Source organism: Chaetodon trifascialis, chromosome 10 (genome assembly GCF_039877785.1).
Source record: "Chaetodon trifascialis isolate fChaTrf1 chromosome 10, fChaTrf1.hap1, whole genome shotgun sequence".
Taxonomy (NCBI): domain Eukaryota; kingdom Metazoa; phylum Chordata; class Actinopteri; order Chaetodontiformes; family Chaetodontidae; genus Chaetodon; species Chaetodon trifascialis.
Genome location: NC_092065.1, coordinates 26,082,746 through 26,106,952, shown reverse-complemented (window position 1 = coordinate 26,106,952; position 24,207 = coordinate 26,082,746). Strand labels below are relative to the sequence as shown.

The 24,207-nt window shown below is 46.1% G+C and overlaps 1 protein-coding gene across 1 annotated transcript; it reads right to left on the bottom strand.

The window, feature by feature from the left end:
* Window positions 1-1,439: 1,439 nt before the first annotated feature.
* ccnd2a (cyclin D2, a) lies at window positions 1,440-19,918 on the bottom strand. The gene is made up of 5 exons (XM_070973125.1): window positions 19,452-19,918; window positions 17,853-18,068; window positions 14,898-15,057; window positions 7,487-7,635; window positions 1,440-1,749 (listed from the first exon to the last, which is right to left on the bottom strand). Exons 1-5 carry the CDS (start codon window positions 19,641-19,643, stop codon window positions 1,576-1,578), a joined length of 891 nt encoding a protein of 296 aa, XP_070829226.1. The 5' UTR covers window positions 19,644-19,918; the 3' UTR covers window positions 1,440-1,575.
* Window positions 19,919-24,207: the final 4,289 nt, after the last annotated feature.

Sequence of the window (24,207 nt, the reverse complement as noted above, 5' to 3'; positions counted from 1 at the left end):
GGCGTCTTTAGTTGGTCATCACCGTCCAGCCGCTGGCTGTAAATCCTGTCCGTCTCCTACACAGCAGCATGCTCCTGCACTGCACGACTCCCGCCTGTCCTCCCACCCTGCGCTGTGCACTCCACAGTCCCGCAGTGACTCCTCAGCATCAAACTGTCCCCGTCTTCTTTCTAATTCTTTCCACCCCCCCGCCCCCCACCCCCTTGAATTAACACAGAGCAGTCTGATGTCCTCTAGACTTTAAAAAGCACAGCCTTACTTCCTCCGAGACATCGTCCTCTCCTGTTTCCACGTGTGCCGCCGCACTCAAAGCACCCTCTCACGACTAAGGAAACACCGCATCGTAACAAAGTGAACAACAATCTGTAATATTTCATTAACAGAACGGCAGTAAGAAACAAACACCTCATGTGACCTCTGAGTCTGAGGCGTAACACCTCAGGAAAAATGCTCTGAAAAAGATGAGGGGCTCTAAGTGAAAGTCCCTTCGCCCATATCCTCCTCTGATAAGTCGTCCTCCGTCTCACTCATAGTCCATGCACATGAGTTTATTGTTGGCCAACAACGAGCCACGGTACAATATTAATGCATGGAGGCAGTGATATAGCGTAGATGCCCTGTTATACTGATGGACAAAGTACTATATGTGTAGCCTTGGCTTGCTCCATAGTTTTTTAACATAGAGCGTCAAAGTCCGCGACTTTGCTCAAGTGCCTCACGCCATAGAATGCACACTGCTAATATAGATTCAGGATCACATGTAGCATCCACAGCATGCACACACACACACACACACAAACTGGCATACTCACATACAAACACGCACACACTGCACCCACACACAAGCAGCCTGACAAAAGGAGCTTATTGATCTCTACTACTCAGTTCCAAAATATGTCCAATAATAATATTAATAAGAATAATAATTACTAATACCACTAATAATTATTATCGTTCCATCTCTGCCCTGGCATTCACACCCACCAGCTTTCAGCATAATGTTCTCAGGGCTTCCTCCGTCTGCCTCCTCCTCAACACACACGCGATGGTCGAGGAGCCGGGACACGTTTCCTCTCTTACATCAGCCTCTAATGTAATAGTGATAATACTCAAATAAAACAAAACAGAGGAATAAACAGTGAAGCCCCGCTGTGATCCCACATAAGCAATTTTCTGAATGGTTTCCACAATTTCTACCATAACAGTCTCATTATCAAGCTATGGTTAAAATTAACTTAAAGATCTTACTATACAATCAGAGGCAGAATGCAAATAACGTTTGGCTTCCCTTCTGTATATCCGAGGCACCACAGAGATTCATTATATATCAAATTTGTTGCTTTTAGACTAGAACATCATAGCAAATCTATTTTGTGGGCAGATGTTTTCGACTTGAAGAACAGAAAATCTACAAAAAAAACTAGCAAGCATTGTTCTTTTTCTTTTAAAGGGCTTGTGTTTTTAACAATTTTTGTTCTTTTGTTCTTTTTTTCTGCTTTTAAGGAAATTGAGGTTTTTTTCATGATGCTTTTTTTTTTTTGTTGTAAATCCTGTGCAATGATGCCCTCTGGTGGTTCACAAGTTGACATCGCGGACGTCTGTCGGGGTGGAGGACTGATCCAGCTCGTCCAGGCCTTTCCCGCTGGGGCCTCTCTGCGTCTGCTGCTGCTGCTGTTGCTGCTGTCGCCCCTCGCGTAGGCTGCTCACCAACACGCGCTCGATCTGCTCCTGGCACTCTTTGAGAACATCCTGCAACGTGACGAGAGCGAGAGGACAAGCTGTAAGAACACATCCGCACATGCTAATCTAATAAAGGGGGTTTCTCTCATTTCCAAATCAAGCTCAACTTTGCTGAATGCTTGATTTAGAGGTCTAATCTACAGTTTGGGTAAGGTAAACACATGGTTTATGGAAATACTCTCATATATTTTTCCGCAGGTGAGTGGAACAGTTGTCTGCTCAGTACATAACGCAGCGACAGGGTGGCTCATCTGCCATTCATCAGGAAGTCTGAATCAAAGGATATACGGCAGTACTATGCTCCCTCAATGGAATGAAACTATCATCTTGAGCAACAGGAGGAATCAGAAATTGTTTGTCAGTGCGTGGCTGGTGTGGCAGCAGAGGTGTCCCTGGGCGGTGCAGGCCAGGGGGGTAAAGTGACCACCGGCTTTCTAACTACTGCCACGGCTGAGCGCAGAAACATTACATCAGCCCACCGGGGTTGTTCACTGAGCACCACCCCTGTAGGGCTCATGTGCACATGTATGCATGCACGCACACCGCTGCCTCCCCCATCCAACCACCCACCTATCCCACCAGCCATTCCCAAACACACGCAAACCCAAACAGAAGTAGCCTTGACAACGGCGACTGAAAACACAGGTAGTACTAAAGCTATGTTAATTATATCCACCTCCTGTGGGAACACAAAGGTGGTGCTTTTCTAACGAGAGCCAGTCTATGAGCCTGCCTGCCTGCCTGCAGGGGATCCATCTGAGACCCGGCTGGCTCGCCTTTCACCATCAAAGGCTGCGGCGGCAATCTGAGAATCCACCTGGGAGAGGAGCCTCTCAGCAGCACTGAGCCTTCATATCCCTGACGGAGGGTTGACAGAGGGGACAGTGCAGGGGGTGGGGGAGGGTAGTGCTAAACGGGTTGTTAGCAAAGACCGTCTGAGAGAGGTCAAACTGTTTTTGAGTGAGCAACAGCAATGACAATAATGGATGATATTCAGAAGTAAGAGCAGACTGCTGCGACACAACAGTCTAATAGGAGAGTTCCTGTCTGAGAGGGCTGATGAAGAGTAAGCACTGCTCTCTGGTGGTGAAACACGATAACACAACTGGAGCTCTACACACACACACGCCTGAAAGCACCAGCCGTTTGTGGGAAACACGACAGAGCGCCCCATGGCCAGAGGGATGGGTGAAAGTGTAGCGCTTGTGGAGCGCGGAAACATTCCTTAGAAATTTACAGCTAATTCAAACCCGATGGGCCACAGTTTGAGCCTGTGTTACAGCCTCTGGTGCCGCTGGGCCTTGATGAAACGAGACCTGAGACCTCACTCGCGTCGGAATTGCTCTTCGGGAACTGCGAACGCTTGAGTGACAAAAGGTCACGGAGTCAAAGGTCAAACAGCGAGACGTTACAGGGTGAGGCATGCACTGTGTTGTCAAAGGGAAGCTACGCACATTTTTGGCTTTCTGACTTTCAAAACTGGCAATTTGTTGAAATTCTGTACATGTGGACAATGTTATGGAGGATTTCTCTACAAGTGGAATCTCTTTAAAAGAGGACTAAGAAATCTATTACAGTACATGACCACTGACAAAATGACTCAGCCGAGAGGGGTTCTGCTGATATCTGAAGTCTGCGTGGAGTAATTCCTGCACTGACATCTCTTTTATTTTGAGGTCTCCAGCATCTACCGATGATTAACTCAAGATAGTTTTTTGGATCACAATCCATGAAAAGGGATTTGATGCTGATGAGGTTGGACTGATCTGGGCTGGCTGCCTCTGGAAGAGCGTTTCCCTCAGCAATAGGTCTGACGTGGAGGAAACCCGACCAGCGTCTGTCCCTTAATCTCCTCCAGAGGTTGGCCGCTAACATGGACGTGCGCGCAAACGCAAAGTCTTCCCACCAACATGTGCCCCATTGGTCATAAAATCTCAATTCCTGTGAGAAAATTAAGAAAAGCAACGAACATGTAAAGGAACTGTGTCTTACCGCAAGAATGCACGCCTTCATTTCTTAAAAGACAGACTCCCCCCATCTCTGCTGGTCTTTAGAGCAGCAGTTCAGATCCGATGCCAAGCCCCATGGGCTTTATTCAAGAAACTGTAATGACTTCAATGTGTGACTACTGGAAACACCAATACTGTTTCAAAGAAGCTCTAGGTACGTGGATACTGAGGGGGCCAGCAGCACTGAATAAGTTGGTCATGGGAGGTAGTGCTACACTGAAGCATCTTATTTTGCAGCCTCAACCCGGAAAACACATAACCACCTCAGATCCTCCCTTGTCGTTAAGGTCCTCCATCTGCCCTACCCCAAACATACATCATACTGCAACAATCCAGGCATGTACATTATCCCCCGGGCGGCCTTTGTGACACTGGCAGCAGGGGGGGAAGTCGCGCAGACAGACAAAACCAAAAGGAAGAAATGTGTGAAGCCGTGGAATGTGTTTTAACTGCTGACTGCACCACACGAGACAGCGTTAGCTCCTCCGGGACGACTTGGTGGCCAGACAACTGAAGCAAACACACAGGCGGATGCACACTCTGCATCTCAGGCAACGTTAAGACAAAATCTCCGGCGGCTGACGCTGGAGATAAGAAGTCATCACATGAAGTTACAGTAGAAAATGTGACCTTTCTCTTTCTTCAGCCTGCATGCCGAAACACCACAAGTGGTGACGCCATGGGCTGTGTTGATAGAGATAATCTTTGCTAATAAATGCATCTTTGTCGCAAGCGCTTTGGCTCCGAGAAGTTACCGCTGACTTCTCACCCAATAAAATCCCATTTCAAGTTCACATCCTTCCATCACGCAACTTGTGAGAGCGTCTCAGTGACAGTTAGCCACAATGGAAACCAGAGTGATTAAAAAAGAGGAATGAAAACAGGAAGGCGGGGAGAAATGGGAAAGTGTGTTTCCGGTGTCTTAGTGGGTGACCCTGACCAAAAAAGAAAAAAAAAAAGGTGAATGAAAGACTGAGAGAAAATGAGTGTCAAAACGATCAAATGTAGGAAGTGGTGGTCTTTAGTCTTTGCACTTCTCTAACGTCTACTTCCTGTTTTAATCATTCAAGAATTAAGGAACGCTTACATACTCACGTACCAGCTATCGCTACGCTAAATGCTGCATTACATTTCTGCTTTCTCACCATCACCACAGATAACCTCTGCAGTTCAGGGGAGGGACAACCGAGTAGTTTCCCTCTCTAAACTCGAAGCATTCTCACAATTTTCTGATTTTCTCTCTGCAAACGATGACTCGGCTCTCAGAACTGGCCCGCCTGCCGTCCCTAACAGGGAGCCCCTCTTGGCTACACCAGGTGCCTGACAGGCTATACGCATTCTTCCACCGGCCCAAGATGGTGACTTGGCCCTATCACATTTCCACTGGAAAACCACAGCTTCTGGATACCACAGATGCCAGCAGAGTGCCAGGGGGGTGGCGTTGGCCATGATGCTGTTGGCAGCAGCAGCTGCAGAGGTTGGCGAAACTTGCTTTGCCTTCATATTTTGCCTGGCTCTCTGGCCGGCTGGCAATGGGACCCTGCTCTACCATCTCGCCGAGCCTCTACTCTGCTGGCCAAAAATCGAAGACAGTACGTTATGTGTACACATTTAGACTTGGGTTCGTACCACCACCCTGATGACTGTAGTCGAAATTGAGGTTGAGGTGGGCCTTGGGTGTTGAACTGATGTATAAAGTGATTCAGCTTTTGGGAAAACACGTGAGGGCAAGTGTTCAGATTCGACACGGTCAATGATCACCGTTTCCTCTTTTTTGTGTGCGAAAGCCTGAATGCTCAAACAGTGACCAACGGCATAAACAGCACTGATGCCACTTACTAATGCTGACAACTACTCCTTGGTATTTGTCACGAGGCTGTGTTTTTTGCGTCGTATCGCGCGTGGTGCACAAGTCTGATTTAAGTTCTTAAATAACTTTTTAAACCTAAAGTAAACTCTATGTGTTCAGCTTTGGCTGCTTCTTAGCAGTTTATACTAAAGCCTCTTATATATGTTGAATTAGGAAGGGTGCCCTTTGCTTTGCCCCCTGTGTTTACTGTGAGCCATGGCTTGTCTGAATCCTGGAATGTGAAGAGTTGATCAGAGACACAGAGCGACTTAATTCCCTCAAGTCTAAGACCTTGCAGCCTAAACACACTGAGGCCCTGTGCTGCTGAGGTCAGCTATTTGTTTTTCCTCAGCTGCCGAGCGAGACTTCACACAGCTTGCACCAGAGGGAGCCATGCTTTCCAGCAGTGACGCATTATGGACCGTAGGAGAAGACGAGACAGGGCTGATTGTCGCGAGGGAGGCATGACACCCCCCCAGCGTCCTTTTCACACTTCAACAGCTTTCTTACACCCCCTCCTCCTATTTCGGCTCTTTTTGGGACAGAACGTAAGATACCGGGGCTGGAGCTTGGGATCCGTGTCGTGCCCTGCGATACGCTCCCTCTGCAGCGAGCGCACATGAACTCTAAATGTTCATGTTTAAATGAAATCTGCTACGACTAACTAAACCCCTGCTGATCATGTTTGGTAATAGGAGCACTCCTGCCAATGCAGTGGCCTCAGAGCTGGAGCCGGTCCCTGGGTGCTGCGCTGAGGCTGCCCACTGCTCCTGGACAGTGAGGATGGGTCAAACGCACAAGACTAATTTCTCCAAAAAGAAAGAATACCTCAATAAATGACCGTCTCATCTCCCAGTCTCAATCTCCTGCTGTTTCGTCCACCCACTCCCCCTCACAGTCTGCTATAGCGAGCTCAAGCCCTCTCCCATCTGCGTGATGAAAGCCAGACGTCTCAGCGTCGGTAGAGGCCCTGCCTGTGTTTGGACTCAACTCACCCACCACCGCAACATTCACTGTACCCAGACAGCCACACAACGGCCTGGCCAGAATTCCTGTCAGTGACAGACCATACTGTATATGCTCTCAATCTGGCTTGATTTAGAGGCTTCTTTGTAGGAGGATGCCCTGAACAGCCCGACCAGACTGATGGAGACGAAAGAAACCTGCCTTCAGTCCAGCCAAGTGTGTGACCGAGGAGACTAAAAATAAACTGACGCAGTTCATGATTTCCTTTAATGAAGAGCTTTTGGGTCCTAATCTGATGCTCAGTTTTTATTTTTTTTTCTTCTCATGACAGATATTGGCAGTAAAATCCCCCAAAAAAGCAGTTTGTGGAAAGTTGAATCCGAGCTAACCTAAGAGTGACATTTCAACATTTCAACTTCTGTCTGTTGCAAACGCACAACCTCGATAAACATTTCTTAACTTTGATATAAATAACAGGGATAGTTTCCCTCTGAGAAGCAGCAAGTCTGGTAGAAAAAAAAAGAATTTTCTTAATAACATGAGCAGATTGTAAAAGAGTGTTTCAGTGGTAATGAGACGGCGTTTCACTGGAGCTGTAAACTGACTGAAGACGTGAAAAGCCTCCAGCTGATTCAACTTTGAATCACAGAGTAGTATTTAAGCTAAATACCAGAGAACACCTCACCGATGTCAGCAGAGGTACTAACATTTCCTCCTCCTCATTCAAATCTTACTCACAAACATCCCACAAAAGTTTCCAGACGCAAGCATCAACCTCTCAGCTAAAGCATGACTGACAAGACCGCATTGGAATGCAGTGTTTTAAAGCCGTTTTAGAAAAAAATGTAAAAAGTATGTGTCCAGCCCGAATAAGCTGCAACGAGTGTTCTGGATGTGACAGAGGACTATAAAACAAACTCACCACTTCTGTGTTTGTGATTTTGGCCAGCAGGTCTGTCAGACTGTCGCCCCACTGTGACTGGTCAGTTGAGTCCAGCTGCAGGCCGCAGATCGCTGCCCCCACACTTCCTGTGGCAATCATGGAGGGAGGGTACATGGCGAATCCGAAATCTGGCGGAGGAAGAAACACAGATTGAGCTAAATGTGTCGTCAGTGCTAGAGGCCTGCAAATGTTAAGAAAGTATTTATTGTTTTGTTATGTAAGGAGCTAAAATCTTCATTACTGGATCGATTAAGAAACTGATGTTTTTTACACTTTATTTACCCGGTGCAGTTTCTAAATTTTTCACTTCATATGCTGCACAAACAGGGTGCAGACGCGTCCCTCCCAGAGACAATATGATTTAGTTATCTAGCAGTCAGCTAATAAATAATCCCTCTATTGCACCAGGTCTGAACGCACTGCTCACTAATGACCAGGGGCCTGGATAATGAGGGTTCACTTGGCTTGTAAAGGAGCAGAAAAGCAACCACCCTCACCCGCTCCCCACCCCTGTCCCCCTTTCCCCAGCCCAGCCCCTTTTCTTCCATCTCCTGAGTAAATCGTGTGCTTGCTGAAAAAAGCCCCATAGCGCTTGGAAAGGGAGGAATAAAGAGGCTCAGTGCCTCTGCCAATGCTCACTGCTGTAGGTCCTTTTTCCACGTGTGGTCACAGGCGTGCGTCTCAAAGACCAATAACCTTGTTAGCTCCCCTCACTGTCATTCATAATGCAAATGAGACAGCTTGTGAACGGGCCAGAAGCCCGAAAAGGCAAGGCAACTGGCATACAGGGAGAGAGGGAGAGCGAGGGAGACAGATAGACAGGGAGAGAGAGAGAGAGAGAGAGAGGGTTTTTCTCTTCACAAACACACACACACACACACACACACACACACACACACACACACACACACACACACACACACACACACACACACACACACACACACACACACACACACACACACACACACACACACACACACACACTCCTTTCTCTATTCTATCTTTATGTCTTGCTCAACTTCTACCTTTCTTTTTGGACAACACATGGCCTGCTTAGATGAGGCCAGTGAATGGCACACATGCCCCAGTCTTTGTTGCTACAACAGGCGGTGGTTTGCATTGGCGGCCCTCCTATCTTTTAGCATATTAATAGAGTGGCGGGCCAGCGAGAGGGAAGGCAGAAGAGTGTGACTCCATTGTCCAGAGTCATCACCTCATTTCACCCAATTGAGAGACACAGCATCCATCCCCTCTCTGCTGATACCAATTCAGCGAGACAGGCCGGACAAAGAGCGTGGCTGGACAGGGGAACAGGGGGTCGACGGGGGGAGGAAGATGAAGAAGGAGGGACCAACGGTATGGCGACAAGGCGACAAGGAGAAAAGAAGGGGAAGTTTGTGGGCTTGGTGGGAGAGGAGAGGGGGTAGACAACTCCGATGCACATCACTCTCAAGCTTGTGTCCAGACTCTTGTGAGGTTTTGGAAGAAGAAAAGAGTCGCCCTCCAGCGACCCTCACCTCCTGCCTCCCATCCAACCCCCCACCCCACAAGTATGCCTCTGTTCCTGGGCCACCTATGGGCTAGAGGAGTGGGCAGCGGGGGCATAGAAACAGCATGCACATTAACATATTGCCATATTGAATTGCAAAGCAAACTGCGCGCGATGGCTCTGAAGGAGATTTTTCTTCCTTCTTTTTTTTAATCTGGAATCAAAGAGGTAGGCCCTTTGATAGCTGTAAAGGCAGCCCCTCACTGCCTTTTTAACATGCACAGCCAGGCGCTTTCTCATCTTGTGGGCTCAGCGTTGACAAATAAATGAACTTATTATACACCCCTGTGTTAGCTGCTGGGCCTCCGCCAAGGGGCGATTTATTAAAGGATACCTCGAGCCAAGAGGAAAGAGCACACAAAGCCCCTCAGCATTACATCACTGCTGTAAGAGCACAACTTTCTATAGAGGGGTAAAAGGACAAAGGCATTTACTGTACGTGTGCAGTGAGCACAGACTGACAGGCAAGGAGGCAGACACCTAAGAGACACAGGCGAGAAACAATGCACTGATGCCTGCATGCTTTAAGATGTGCGCACACACACACACGCGCGCACACACACACACAGCACAGATGTAGGTTTGTGTGAGAGCTGAGTGGCGGGCAGTGGGCAGCAAGCTGATTTTTCGCACTCAAGACAAGACAGGTCTGTAGCAGAACAAGGACGCGCGCGTGCAGACGATGCAGGCTGACACTCCGGCGTGGTGGCTGCTGCATGTGGGGGGAAGAATGGCCGTATTTTAGGAGGCCCTCATTGATATTCATGTTGAGGATAAACAGTGTATGTAGCTGAGTGGGGACGCCTGCGATGGAAAGCTCCCTGTGAGCAGCGGCTGGCTGGCCTGGCCTACACGCCTCTCATCCCCTTCAATGGCCCTTTCTCCTCCTTGTGGCCCCTCATCTCCATTCCTCCGTATTCCTACCCCCTGAAACTTCATCCTCAGACCTCTGGTCACACAGTCTTCTGCCCTACATGGCCCACTCGTCCTGGGTGGCTGCAATGCACAGTATGCGCATTAAACTTGTAAATTAATTAAAGTTGGAAAGTTGAACAACAGCCAAAAGAAGAAAGAAAAAAACTTAACTTTCCGCCCTCTCCTCTCTCTCCAGCGCTATAAATCAGGGTCTTGTGTTCTATACGTGTAGAGCTTGACCTTGTTTATTAAAGCAGTGGCATTACGTGGACCCAGGGCCTGTCGACTGATTAAGGCTGAAAACAAACATCATTTTGGGATTGGCATGACAGTATGTTTCGCCACTAATGCAACACAGCCTGCTAGTCAAAACAAGGTCTGCAGAGAGCCTCTCAGACACCCAGTGTGGCTCTTTGAGACAAACAACAACAACAACAACAACAACTTCCCAACTGGGCTTGAGGAGTTCTTCCACAGGCAACAAGGGGAGAACTCACAGATTAAGAAATGATAACTGCTATCTGTCAATATTCTTTTAGCACTTGTTCCAGACTGTCACTCTGGAAACAAACAGAAAACAGAACTCGGGGGAGTCTGAGTCACACAACCCGCTGATTTCAACTCATTTGCCAGAAAACAGAATTCCTCTTTAATTGCAGCTTCCTCCGACAGCTCTCCTCTGTCTTGCACCATCATCTCCACGCTCACAGCTGCAGCCTGGAGGTGTAACATCAGCGATGAGGCACGCACATGTTTGGCTCAGGTCAAAAGGCGAGATGCAGGAGAGCTCGCTTTTCTCAACGATGGAACGGGACAACTGGTAACTGTGTTTGTTTGGTTGCAGTATCTCTCTCTCCCTCCATTAGCGCTGTAGCTGATATGATTTGGACAAAATTAGGAGCTTAGCAGAAGTAATTAAAGCCTGGTGTCATGATAAAAATGTTCAGGTCAAAGTAACTTCCAACGATAGTCACTCACAAATATTAGTCTCTGTGGTTGGTGGGACCTCCAAGGTAAACACGAAAGCTTAAGAACGTGTTGATTTCTAACCCTTTTTGGGGGAATAACTGCAGCATCCAAAGCAAAAATCTCTGTCCATGTGTTTGGTGTGACTCAGCTGGCCTCAATATTTATAGTGTGGTGCTGATTACAACAGCGAGGTGAAGGGGGGAACTCAGGACATGCCACTTGATGATTCAATCTGTGTGTCACATTCTTGGGCGCACACTGTCAGGAAGCTTCCTCCAGCTCCATGTGTCGACGGTGCGGCCGGACCGGACGTGACTCGTCACACCAGTGGAACTTGCGGAGAGAAGATAATTCGTTGGGGAAGGTGGCTAATTTGCTGGGTTTCTGAATCATCAAACATGAAGGGGGTTTTATGTAAACAAACACCAGCAAAGACCATTTCATTGACCACATGTGAGATGAATCATTCATCTCTAGAATGCGGAGCTGAGCCTGGAGGGGATTCTCCATGCAGCAGCCACTTGGAGAGGAAGCTACTGAGAACATTCCTGCCTCTGGACCAGTGAGACATAACAGCTCAGATGAAAAGAGAACTTATGAATCATTTCAAAATATTCGACTGTTGCATAAAAAATGGGCACATTTGCAGATAGTTCCTCTCTTCCTGTGAGGACAAAACGCCTCCATTTGAGGCGCACAGCTCGGAGAAAAATCTGATAATCCTAAATCTGTCAGCTGTGGATAGCTTTACCAATCGCCTTTGCATATCTTATTACTTTAAAATTAAAGTGAAATATAGTGGAGTAACTGTGCGTCCACACTTCTTTAGGTTAGAAGCTGCATAACAGACTGAACAGCAGAATATAGTGCATACTGAACACACAGCGTTTACATAAACTCCATTGGTAAATAGCTTAAAAAAAGGCAAATAACCTATTTCATGACAAGTCTGTTATTTAAGGCTTACTTTGTGATGTTGTACAAGAGGGAAAGTGAACTCATGCAGCACGACTTCTGTCATGTCTGTCAGCTGGTGAATCATTAGTCTGTCTTGGAGAAACTAACCAGTTAATCATCAGGTTACTTCACACAGTCCAAGACACTTCTGCACATCAGAAAAAAGTAATCAATACTATTCTGAGATAAAAGAGTGAGTTACTTAAATCACTTGTTATATCCCAACTTGTAGCAAAATCATCACTGTGTCCTCCAGGACAACTGACTCTCTCTTGGACAGCACTGCTGGCCCTGATCCAGAATTTTCTTTTGATCCACTTCTATGACTATTGTCACCATTCCATCCATACCGTTACAGAGGGGGCTATTGGAGTCGCTCTAAAAAAACAGACCATAATGGCCGGCCAATATGGCAAGAAGACGGAGCTCAATAACTGCAGCAGACAGGTTGGGGTGCATCTGTCTGCCCCATGCACCCCGTCCATTCTCCCACTTTACCTCGATTGAATAAGAATAGAAGAGGAAGCTTGGAGTGCTTGGTGTCTGTGTGTAGGAATGGAGGTTCATAATCTCCCTTAATGAGCTTGTTTCTGGGCTATTATCCGGCGGCCTGCCTGAGGGAAACGGTGGTGTTTCCTATCAAGTGGCCCCGCAGCGCTGACCCTTGCATGGCTCTGCATATGAAATGTAAGGGCCAAGCCTTTTGTCTCCTTTCTCCCAGCCTCTAGCTGAGCTCCTGAGCCATTTGCATAGTCCTGAAAGGACCAGCCAATGTTATTAATTAATACAGAGCCAGCCTGCGCCACCTGACAAAATCCCACCGAGTGGCCCGAACGGAACTGTTTCATCAAAAGAGAGGAGCCATTAGGAATGAGAGGCCTTATTCTCCACTTCTCCTCTTCTCTCTCTTGTTCCCTTGAAAACAGAGAGCCGTGGTTTCATGCATGTTTTCTTTTTCAGTGTGGGGGCAGCGGTGGTGGGGGTAGCGGTGGGCTGAATGAGACTGTATGAAATAGGAAGGCCACAGGTGACCCGTTGTCAACTGTCTTGCAAATGTAAATCCTCCTGAGAGATCTCCTCCTTCTGCTGTGTCTTTACCTTCTCAGCTCCACACAGAGGATGTCTCAAGGAGGATTCTCACCAGATAACTCTAAGATTTACGGCTGGGAACGTTCCACAAATGGGGTTTCAAATTCCCAGAGATCTTCAGATGCACCGAATCGTTGACTCACTCGTGCTCTCTCCTTCCCTGTTTTGCCCTCGCGCTCTGTTTGCCTGGATACAAGTCTGAGGAGAACATACACAGATAAATGGCCTGTTGCTAATCCAGAGCAATCTCCAGAAAGTCTCTCTCGCAAAACACAATGTCAGGAGGACGACTCCAGGAGGCTCGTAAATTTATTTCCACTGCCTCATTGAAGCAATTAAGGACAAAGTGCATGCTGAGTCTTTCACAATGTTGCTTTGGGAATAGGTCCGATCACTGACACGCTGTCATTCCACACATTAATCCGCTGGCACAAAATAAGGGGTGAGAGATGAAGGCTGAGACAAGGAGGAAGGAGGAAGAGAGAGACAGATAGTAGGAGAGAGAAGGAAAGGGAGAGATGGAGAGAAAACATTTCTTCTTCAAAACTTTGCAAGCGTGAACTTTTGTTGCAAACTTCTCTCCCAATCAGATCCATTGCACAATCAGTGCAGGGGATTCCATCACTGTGTGTTCTAAATACCCATCGCCTCCCTCGTATCTATCCATCTGACTGCACACACACTCTGAGTTATGTCAGCACAAGGAGCTGTTTCCCATGGGGGGGTGAAGTTGGCATTCCTGTTTGAGGCCTGCAGAAAAGGAAGCTGTTGGTGGTGGTGGTAGTGGTGGGGGGGGGGGTCACCCACAAAGTGAGAAGGATAAGAGCGTCAAACAGCCTTATTGTGGGAGAAGTGAGGCATTTTCTGCGAAGGTGAATCCTTCAGCATGTAAAAACTTGTGAAAACGCCGGCTCCCTATCACTACCGCCGCCTTGCTCGTGGCTTTGAAAGCGGTGTTGGAGGACATGCAAACAGGAGAAACCTGCCCCATAGAGACACTCAACATGGGAAAGCTATCATGTCCTCCAGCTGTAGGGTGGGGAGGCGTGAGAAGTTAGGGGGGAGAGAGAGAGGGAAGGAGGGCGGCAGGGGAAAGAGATATGAAAACAAGACATGCCTTAGAATTGGCAGTGCAAAAACAATACACTCCTCTGACTTTCCCTAACTCCCCCATTCCCTCCTGCATCTTCTCCATCTTGACCTCGCCGTCTCTTCAGATCATGTTAGAGGCTCCCTGTCCCTCCTGTGACTCGCTGGATGTTTGATCTTTGGGGAACAATTCACCTCAGGAGCAGAGAGACAATGGCCTGCCTGCCTCCACCCCTGTCCGCTCCCCTTCTCGACCCTGTGCGACATGGGAATGCCCCTCAACAGGGCTGGATCTGCTTTGAAGTGTTACTGGATGCTCTGGAAGCCACTGATACGCCTCTAAAACATGACCACATACCAGCCTGGGAGAAGACGAATGAAGGACGTCAGAGCGTAGAGTGTAACGCTGAAGTGTCTTCTGTGACACATGGGAATATTTTCCCATTGGAGGTAATGCACCTCACTACAGTTACAGCGGGCCGTGACTGGCCCGCAGCACACCCCTGAACAGAGTTGTTGCCGCATGTTATTGAGAGAAGAGGGCTTCGATACGCTGCTGAAAGAAGAATGCGCAGATAGAGATATTTTGTAACATGAGAAAGTATGTTGACGCAAGTCATTATCGCTGAGTTTGACTTGGCAGCTTATCCATGATCAGTGTCACTTGCAACACCAAAGAGAAAAAAAAGAGAAGAAAAGGATGACATCGCACTCTGCATGGACATCTCCGGATCCCTTTTTCCACTTAGACACCACACCTCATTACAGCCAACACTGAGACATTAAACGCGTCTGACGTGAGCTCTCATTATGTCCTACCTGTGGCACAAAGGGCGATGAAGGTCTGGACATGTTTGCGTATAAGTGCCAGCTTATCCTCGGGCAGCGGCAGCCTCCTCACAATGTGCTCGATGAAGTCGTTCGGCGTTACTGCTGCCAAGTTCCACTTCAACTTCCCCAACACCACCAGTTCCCATTCCTGGAGAGAGCGAGACAAGACGGAGCAGAGAGCAGAGGGAGATAACGGAGAATGAACCAGAACGACAAAGACAAAGCGACACAAAGTATGAGCACATCTTCACATGCTGAAGCAGTTTACACAACACTGCAACAGTTCCACAGCGGCCTGAAGGGAGCGAGCGTGCCTCTGGACGCATCAGTACAGTATGTGTGGAGGTTAACTACGTTATTAGCATGTTATTGTTATCACGTTAGCCTCTGCTTGGTTGGGCCGGGGACAGAGAAACACCAGCAGCGCCACCAACCCAGGTGACCTCACAACACTGTCTCCCTCCCCGTCTGCCTGCCTGGCATCTGGGGACTTTCCTAAAGGGGCCTACCAGAGGTTCTACTGTGTGTGTGTGTGTGTGTGTGTGTGTGTGTGTGTGTGTGTGTGTGTGTGTGTGTGTGTGTGTGAATGGATAGGATGTGTGTGCTTGTTGAGCAGGATAACCAATAAATCTGACTTTCATTATTTAATCATTTATCTCATTTTAACATGAAAACCCTTCGCTGTGTTTCAGAAGGTAACGCGGTTATTTTCTTTCAGCCCATGTGCCCGACATTAAGAGCAAAACACAGTTTGGATTTTCTTTTAAATAATGTTTGTGGCTCACAGGAAACACGCTGATGTTTGACTTCAGCTCGCTGCTCTGAACCTCGCTAATCGTTTGTGTGTGTTTGTGTGCGAGTGTGGCGGGGGGACACTAGGTGTGGTGTTCTCTTCTCTTAGAGTGTATTGTTACTTTCACTTCCTAGAGGAGGAGGTGATTAACGGAAGAGTTGGTGACTAATTTGGGAAAAAATTTTGCGGTTTGGTTCCGGACTGCAGCCTTGTGACTGAGACCATGGATGCTCTTCATTTTCCCTGAGACCACATGGACTCAGTCATGAGACAATTCAACATGGCAGCCAACGACCCCGCTACCAGCCTGCAATGATCTAATCAAACTGACCTTTTTCAGCCTTGTAATGTTCTGATCTCCTTGATGCCGCAGACGTGCATCGAGGAGAGGCCTGTTTCAGGCAGGCGCGCTGCTTTTTTCCACAGTTAATCATGTGGGAGGAAGTGAGAAAATAAAAGCACCTCTGATTCGCAGGTGAAAGCCATCTTCCCCTGCTTGCCTGGAGATGTGTAACCCGTTTTTCAAAGATTCAATTATTTGATTATATGCAAATCAGAATGGACCAGCAGCGGCTTGTTGGCTGCGGCTGCTTTAACGTTAGCATGGCTGCCACCTGCTCTCAAACGCCCTTTCCATCAGTGCCAGCAAGCGAGAGTAAAGCCTACAGTGAGCACTAAGACAAACCTTGCAACACAGGCTCTATGCTGACAGAGTGGCAGGCAGGCAAGCACCCACTTCCTTCTGCTACTGCCTTCCTCTGGTCACACCTTCTTTGTAAAATTGCGGTTCTCTTTACAAGAAATTGTTACCAAAGACGAGGACAAAAAAACGATCACATGCACTGAGCAGCTGATCTCTGTTTCCTGTATCTGCATGTCAGCCAAAATAATGCCTTATACAGAAACACTGAGAAGAGGCCCCTGCAAACCAGTTCAAGGACTGAGGGCTTTGTCTCCAGACTGCACATGAAGGTAGGGTGGACTTGGTTTTCTTGTAAAAATGCAGCGCGACATAGTGTTTTATATGAGTCCAGTGCAGCACTTTTTCTTTTTAACGCACATTCTGTTTACTTGTCAAACCTATAACCACGCTGACTAACGAAACCCTCACTGAAGACTGGGGGAATTCATCTGACAAGCAGGAATACATTCCAGAAAATGACCAGGAACGAACAAAACCAGCTCATCGGGGATTGAATATTCTGCAGCAATCAGCTCAGCGAGCAGAGCAGCGAGGCAGGCCGACAACCATCAGCCACGTCTGAATCATAATATGTGGCCTCTTTCACAACATGGGTGGGAATGTCTGTTGTTTACTGAGGAATGTTTATGTAGCGCCACAGAGCAGTGGGGAAATGCTTATCTGATGTGAAACTGACTTAATTAATTGGTTTGCACTGGTGAAGGCAGCTGGTATTATCAGTCCAAGGAGGCCTTATCAAACACAGGACGCAGAGGACGGACATTTTTGTACTCCAAATGACACAACATACCCTGAATGCATGTCATTTTGACTGCGAGCCACATTTCTGCTTTGAAAAATGTGTGAGAATCTGAAATAGCGCAGCATGACATAATATCAGAAATGTGTGCATCCATGGTTATTTTTGGATGGAAGCTAAACTGTAAAAGGCAAACTTGAATTTCTCTGTGTCTCTCCCTCTCTAGCTGACAGGAACAGAGTCAGAACTTTGGCTGGAGTTCAAGCTGACCTCGTTGCTCTGTGCAAATATCTGCCACTAGATGGCGATGGAGACCATTACATACACTGCATGGCCACAGCAAAGCCCGGAGGGTCCCGCACACTAAAGAGAGCCCTTGTGGAACAATTCACTGTGAAGCTTTCACCTTCATGCACCTTTGATGACGGCACAGTCCAGACTGGAGACTGGACAACAGATTGAGTGAAATGACAACAGCCCCTGTGTGGTGTTTTAAGCTGAATGATTAAAAATGAATATATTTGAAGTAAAGTGATGCCTTTAAATGAGTGAAATAAAACCCTGGTTTCCAAAAGCAAACATGATGTGGAAAAAAAAGACATTAATATGATGAAACTATCTTTGGCTTTTACCAGCTGATGATGACAGCATGAATGCTCGAGTGTCACTGTGAATTTTGTGAAATGTGTTGAACCAACTGTTGCTTACCAGCAGCTCTTGTGGTCTGATGGAGTTATCTGTGTAGATGCAAAGCTTTTCAGCGGTTAATGGACGAGTCTCTTTCAATTTGGATGCAAGAAACATGCACACTGCTCCCAGCAGCTGCAGGTTACACTTTTTGGTGGGTACCACGGCTAAAAATCTGTCTAAGTAGTTCATGGCCAAGGGAAAAACTTCTTCCTCGCACTTCTGCTCCTCACAAACCTGAATAAAGAGAGAGCAGACAATGCAGTAATGTTCAACATTTGGAATCAGTAACCCACCCTGCAGTGACCTGACTTATTTTCCAGCACTTGAAATGTATATAAAACTTTTATGAGATAACGAAACAAAAGTCTAATCACATACAGAGCTCATATAAATTCAATGACACACATAGTTGGGGCCCGGCCAAGAATCTGCGCCCAGCCCTAATCGGTTGCGACATCATAAATTAATTCGAAATCGATCATTTTGCAAAGAATGAAATAAGTCTCAGACATAAAGTGTCAATAGAGTCGCATTCCTGCAGTTCATTCACGAACAAATGAATTCAAGTCACAATCAGCCGAGCCAAAAAACACCCCGACAGCGCAGCACACGGAAACACACTTTTTTTCATTCGTCATATTTTCATAAAATATTTAAAAATATAAATAAATTGTCTAGAGCGATTTTCTTCGCATCATAATGTTCAGAAGGGCCTTCCACATCATACCCGACAATTCAGATCCAAATCCGCGCGCGATAAATATGAATAAAATGTCAAAATAAAAGGCAAGTAAGCAGAGGCTGGTCTAATGTGCGTCACCGCCGACCCGATATATTTATTTCAAAAATTAATTAAAAATCTCCAGTGGGTCGAAACCTGACAATATTTACATGAAAATAAAGCTCAAGGGCTCAAAATTGTTTACAGGCGGACGTTGACCAGAAATATTTGACGAAGTGTCAAAAATCGAACATAATTCCAGAGTGAGGCATCGCGACGGGGTGAAGACCCAAAGGACAGATAAGGCCCTCGCCCCTTCCGACATTTAAAATAGATACCTAAAATGTTTGCAACGCTTTTTGTGATCGTTTCAATATTCGGTGGACACCCAAGAACCTCCTCTGTCATTGCCGATGGCTTTTAAGCGCTGTTATTGCGTTTATGACACTGTAAAGTCCTCTTAAAAGCACAAGCGCTCCTGTAAAAACCAACATGGCGATAGAACAACGCAGGGCAGCATTGCATTTGGGAGTGCATACGTGTGCATGGAAATACTCAGGCTATCTAAAATAATAACATTAAAGAATCAACGGGCAGCTTGTGCGGACAACACATGAGGCATACAAGAGAAATTCTCTGGTGTCACTGATAGCATAGCTCGAAGTTTCAGAAACAGTCTTCACGAGCGGACTTTAAAAATGGTAAGAAACGAGCGGACGGAAAACGACACGTTCGACTAATATGAGGAATAAGCGTCGGAAATGAGAGCGATTAGTCTTATCTACTGTCTACAATAAGCCCACGGCGTTCAAGAAAGCAGCAATGAAACAAATGAAGAAGCTTTAAAGTCGAGCACAGAAATAATAGGCTTGTCAGCACTCGATGTTTCGCTATACCTCCAACATCCAAGTCGCAACCATCCTCCTCATAAACGGCTGAATATCTTTCTGGACGCCTTTGAAATAGGAATATTGGGGTAGAAACCTCTCCTCTATGGTCAACAAGCTCTGCAGGACTCTGTCATCGCACAGGAGGTTCGGATCGGGACGAGCTCGTATGGTGTCCATTTCGAGGCAGAGCAGCTCCATGGTCCTGGCGCTTTCACTCAAGTTAAAAAGTAGGATTTCGCTCTCGAAAACGTAAAAGCGGCGTTGCAGAGCAAAAACGCAAAAGGGTGGCAGGGAAAGTCTTTTAGAGACATAAAAAAGTGAGACTGCAGGGGCTCCGTAAGAGTAGTCCTGCCTCTCCTTGTTGAGAACTTTTTCCTCACTCCCCACAGTGCTCCTCTACTTTCATCCGCCTGGCCAGATCAGGCGCATTTCAAGCCTGCCCTGCATGCGCCACTGACGCAATTCACTTCATTACCTCTGTATAGACCAGACGCAACATGCTGCACTCCCGTCCCTCTTTCTTTTCGCCTGCCGCGCGACACAACTTTCAGCAAACTTGTTTCATTTCAAAATTAAAAGGCTGCCACTTTCTTTAAAGTACATGCACAACAATACAGTTAAAGGTGCAGAGGAAATCCACCTTAACTCGAGTTTATCTGCTTTTACCACATTTAGCGACTCTTCTCATCTGAAATAAAGCAGTTCTACACATTCTTTGGAAATATTCAAGTATGTGACTGATTAACGTTCAATTAGAAGCCAGTGCCATCAGATGCAGTCCATTACTGTCTTAAAGAGATGTACACTTTCACTTTGGTGCTTGATTGCCTTATGATGATAACTGTCGCGTGGAGGACATAATGATGTCGTCACGTAACATAAATACATGAATTAATGTCTCATTCAATGATGCGTTATTACGCATCGTTATTAGGCACATTCACAGCTTCAAAAAGCCTCCAAGAGACCAACTTTCCTTGTTAAAGTGCAGCAAGTGCCCCCTTGTGAAAGTCATTTGAAAATTAGTTTGGATTAGAAAGAGAAAACCTCCAAAAAGTCACTAATTGGTGTTTCTTTCTCCTCAAAGCAACTTGTCTGCCTGCTTTTTCAACTGGACTCGGTGAACCCGAGCGCAAAGCATGACGCATGTAGATACTGTATGTATGCGGCCATAAACACTCTGCTAATTTACAGAGACGTGTGCGTGCGCACAGACACGCGCACAGGACAGACCCACCCACCGACACACACACACACACACACACACACACACACACACACACACACACACACACACACACACACACACACACACACACACACACACACACACACACACGGTCTTACTATTTTTTTTTATTGCAGCCACAAACAGCTTGTGGTTTATGAGATAGCTTTCTAGGAAATTTGAAGCAGCGTTGAATGTTATTTATTTATTTATTTTTTTGCATTATCTTCTGTTAAAGATAACACCAAGATGAGAGTCACTGGCTTGGCTCAGTCCAAGTAATATCAACCAACTTAACAAGTCCTGCCATACATGAGCTTTTTTTTTTTTTTCTCCAGCAGGCTTCTGTAATCATTTACATGGAAAAACAAGCAGGTGGAAACGAAGCTGAGAGTGTAAGTCATTGAGCAGATAATTAAAAAATGACTGCCAAATGATTTAGCCTCACATACAGTCACAAAGAGAATCTGCATGGGTAAATATGTTAATCCCCCTCCTATTCTTAGTCAACTTCAAAGACGGAGCCTTGAATGAAACGAGACTTCAGTGCGTCAGGGGAAGACTGGGGACTGTAAAGTCCGCAGAGCTTTAGAGCTGTTAATTTCCATCCGAGGCTTGTTGGCTATATGGCAACGCTTGTGAGAAAGTGGGGGAAATGTCTCTTTAAAGTTTTTTTTTTTCAGTCTAAGTTGTTTCCTCCTCCCCGTGTGTCTATTTGCATAGCCAATAGTTCTCAGAGCTCGACCGAGTCTGTGCGATTGTTACTGGGCAGACTTCTTCTATACCTTCCTCCCTCTCTCTCTCGCTCTCTCTCTCCCCCCCTCTCTCTCTGCTGTGGTCATTTAGCAGCCTCACTCCTTAAGAAATGTCGCTGCTGCCTGATCAGCCTATCTGACGCGCACAAGACGAGTGACTCGAGTGGCATCATGTAGGTTTCAAGTTTAATGAATTCATGTGCGGTCGGAAAGTGTCTGGGAGTCGGTGTTTGCATTCATTCAGTGCCACGTGCAGTGTTGAAACACTGACTTAAAAACTTGACTAGTGTCACATCTCAGTGCATACTGGATAGTTGATGACATCTGCGTCCGTGCAGGATGGGATCAGCCTCTGAACTCAACATCCCTGACTCAAGAAACTAAATCAAACTTCTAATTTAGGAGGAGAAAAAAATCAAACTTATGTCATCTTAATGAAAAATGCTCACTCTGTAGTGGTTTAAATCCTTTATTAAAATGAAGGTTTTTCATCTCATTGAGGCATCAGGACGTGTAATCCTCTCTCGATGAGGCTTCACTTGAAATGATCATGTTTCTTGGATGCACAGTGGGCTTACAGGAGAAAAGAACACTGTGGATTAACCGAAACTATGAGATGTGCTGTTTCTGATCAAACCCACCATCCTACTACGGAATCATACCTGGCTAAACGGGGAGCTGCGGTGGAGAGGCAGGTGCTCCAAATCCTGCTCCACATCCTGCTCCATCAGCTGCCTCCAGCTCACCAGGATGCGCAATTACGCATCTCAGAGCCTCCATCTCCAACATTTCATTTCACAAGCTTGTCAGCAATGGCCAATTGTGCTTTGTTACAGGCAGGTGAGTAACTGAAGTGATGAGAAACACTGAGGATATGCAGCAGATCTATGTCCATATGGACATATGTCCATATGGACATACTCCATGTTGCTTCGTCAAAGGGAAACAAAGTGAGTAGTGATGAGTCACATGGCAGCTTGTTAAAATTATAGCATAAATTGAGTTTTAAAAAGCATATTAAAAATCTTAAAAAATAAATAAAATACATGATAAAGCAGTTTCAGCCCCCTTTATCAAACGCTTTAACAGAACCACGTGTCCAGACACACCAGCCAACATTAACACACTCCTAAAGGCGCTTTTCTCTGCAGCTCCTGCAGCGGAACAGTGACGCCAGCGGCTCCTCTGAGACAGATCACAAGCAGCAGCGGCGCGTTTTGTCCCCGGAAGTGTTCAATTACACACCCTAAAGGTTAAAGACGTCAACACGTCGTGATATTACACATTCAGTGGTACACTGGGAGGAGAAGAGTCAAGAAATACTGAAGTTTGAAAAGTTTGGTGAAAGTCCCGCGCTGCACACTGCAAGAAATATCCGTCGGGTCAAATTATTTGATACAGCTTCGGGTTTTGAAATCTTTTTTTTTTTTTTTAAATAATTTGTTTATTTTTTTTTGTGAATCAGCCAGAGAGCATTGGATAAGTCGTCTTGTTTGCAGCTTATCAAACGGTGTTATTTTATAAAGCAGGGCAGGATCTACATTCATCATGCTTTGTTTTAATGACAGATGATTCGAGAAAAGAGTGCATTAAAAAACAAGGAAAATTAATAACCCTTACTAGTGCATTTCCCCCCCTTGTCTGTTATTAGAAATAGGATTTAATGACGTGAATAAAAGTAGGGGTGGTCACTTCTTGCAGTGAGGACCGACCACAGCGACTCATCATCAGCGCACCTTCCTCAGTTTAAATCCCCGATCCGACCACCGGTGACAGGCAGGCAGCAGCCTGACGTGCGTGCCCACGTCTCTGCTCCTGTTACCGCCATCAACATGGAAGCAGAACGCTGAGAATAATGTCCCACATGAGACACGAAAAGTGTCGGAGGGGAATTTGGCAGACTCCCATCAAAGCAGCAGCAGTTGTGAAATGACAGCAGCTCAGGTCTGAGTGTGTTTGTTTGGGAGCAGGAGGCTCAGGATGACACACAGCAGCTCAGCCTGACAGATGAAGGCTGAAAGGGCTACTTAGTATGAATTCAACCTGGAATTTCTAAGCAATGTGAAACAGAGGAAATCTTCCTTTTAATTCCCCAAAATAAAGCAGAAACAGTGAATTTTTCTCTGATCATTTTACACACAGTAAATGTTAAAATCTGTTTTAAAAAGAACAGCCAGCACATGAGGCAGTTTTTCGCGTTTTCCACTCGGGCCACATGTCCATCAACCTAAAAGTGAAAGTAAAATGAAAAAGAATGCACTATGATGACTGCATTTTCCAAAAAGCTCCTCCAAACGGTGGCTAAACTTGTTTAAATAGATAAGATCTGTGCAGGTATGTGAGCAGAAAACAAGTCAAAAACAGCACACCTGTACAAGCAGGTCAGCAGCTGTCATTCAGGAAACACTCCTCTTCAGAAAAGAAAAGAAAATGAAAAGATTGCTAACGTGATCTGAATCTGACAGGATCAGCTCTTCCTTCTGCTCCTTTCAAGCATTCAGAGAATCACAAATATTACCAACATGTGATGGAACAAAGCAAGTGGCAGATTTATGTGAGAATCCACACTTCTCTGCAGTTTGAGTTATGCATTAATTGTTTATACATCCATTTCAAACGGTTTGTATAAATTATCCTCATTTTTATCATCCCTCATTTTAGGAATAATTTTTGGAAGATTTTTGATGAAGGTATCAACATTCCAATTCTAATAAATCATTGCTGAATGGTTGAAGAACTGACTTCCTGACTGAAATTAATTCAGAGATTTAATTATTTG

Excerpts from the sequence above, each read along its gene's own strand:
- ccnd2a (XM_070973125.1), bottom strand. The coding sequence starts at position 19,643 with ATGGAGCTGCTCTGCCTCGAAATGGACACCATACGAGCTCGTCCCGAT. Across the intron at positions 7,636-14,897 it reads CATCGCCCTTTGTGCCACAG|ATTTCGGATTCGCCATGTAC; the intron begins GTAGGACATAAT and ends TTCCTCCGCCAG. Across the intron at positions 1,750-7,486 it reads AAATCACAAACACAGAAGTG|GATGTTCTCAAAGAGTGCCA; the intron begins GTGAGTTTGTTT and ends GTCACGTTGCAG.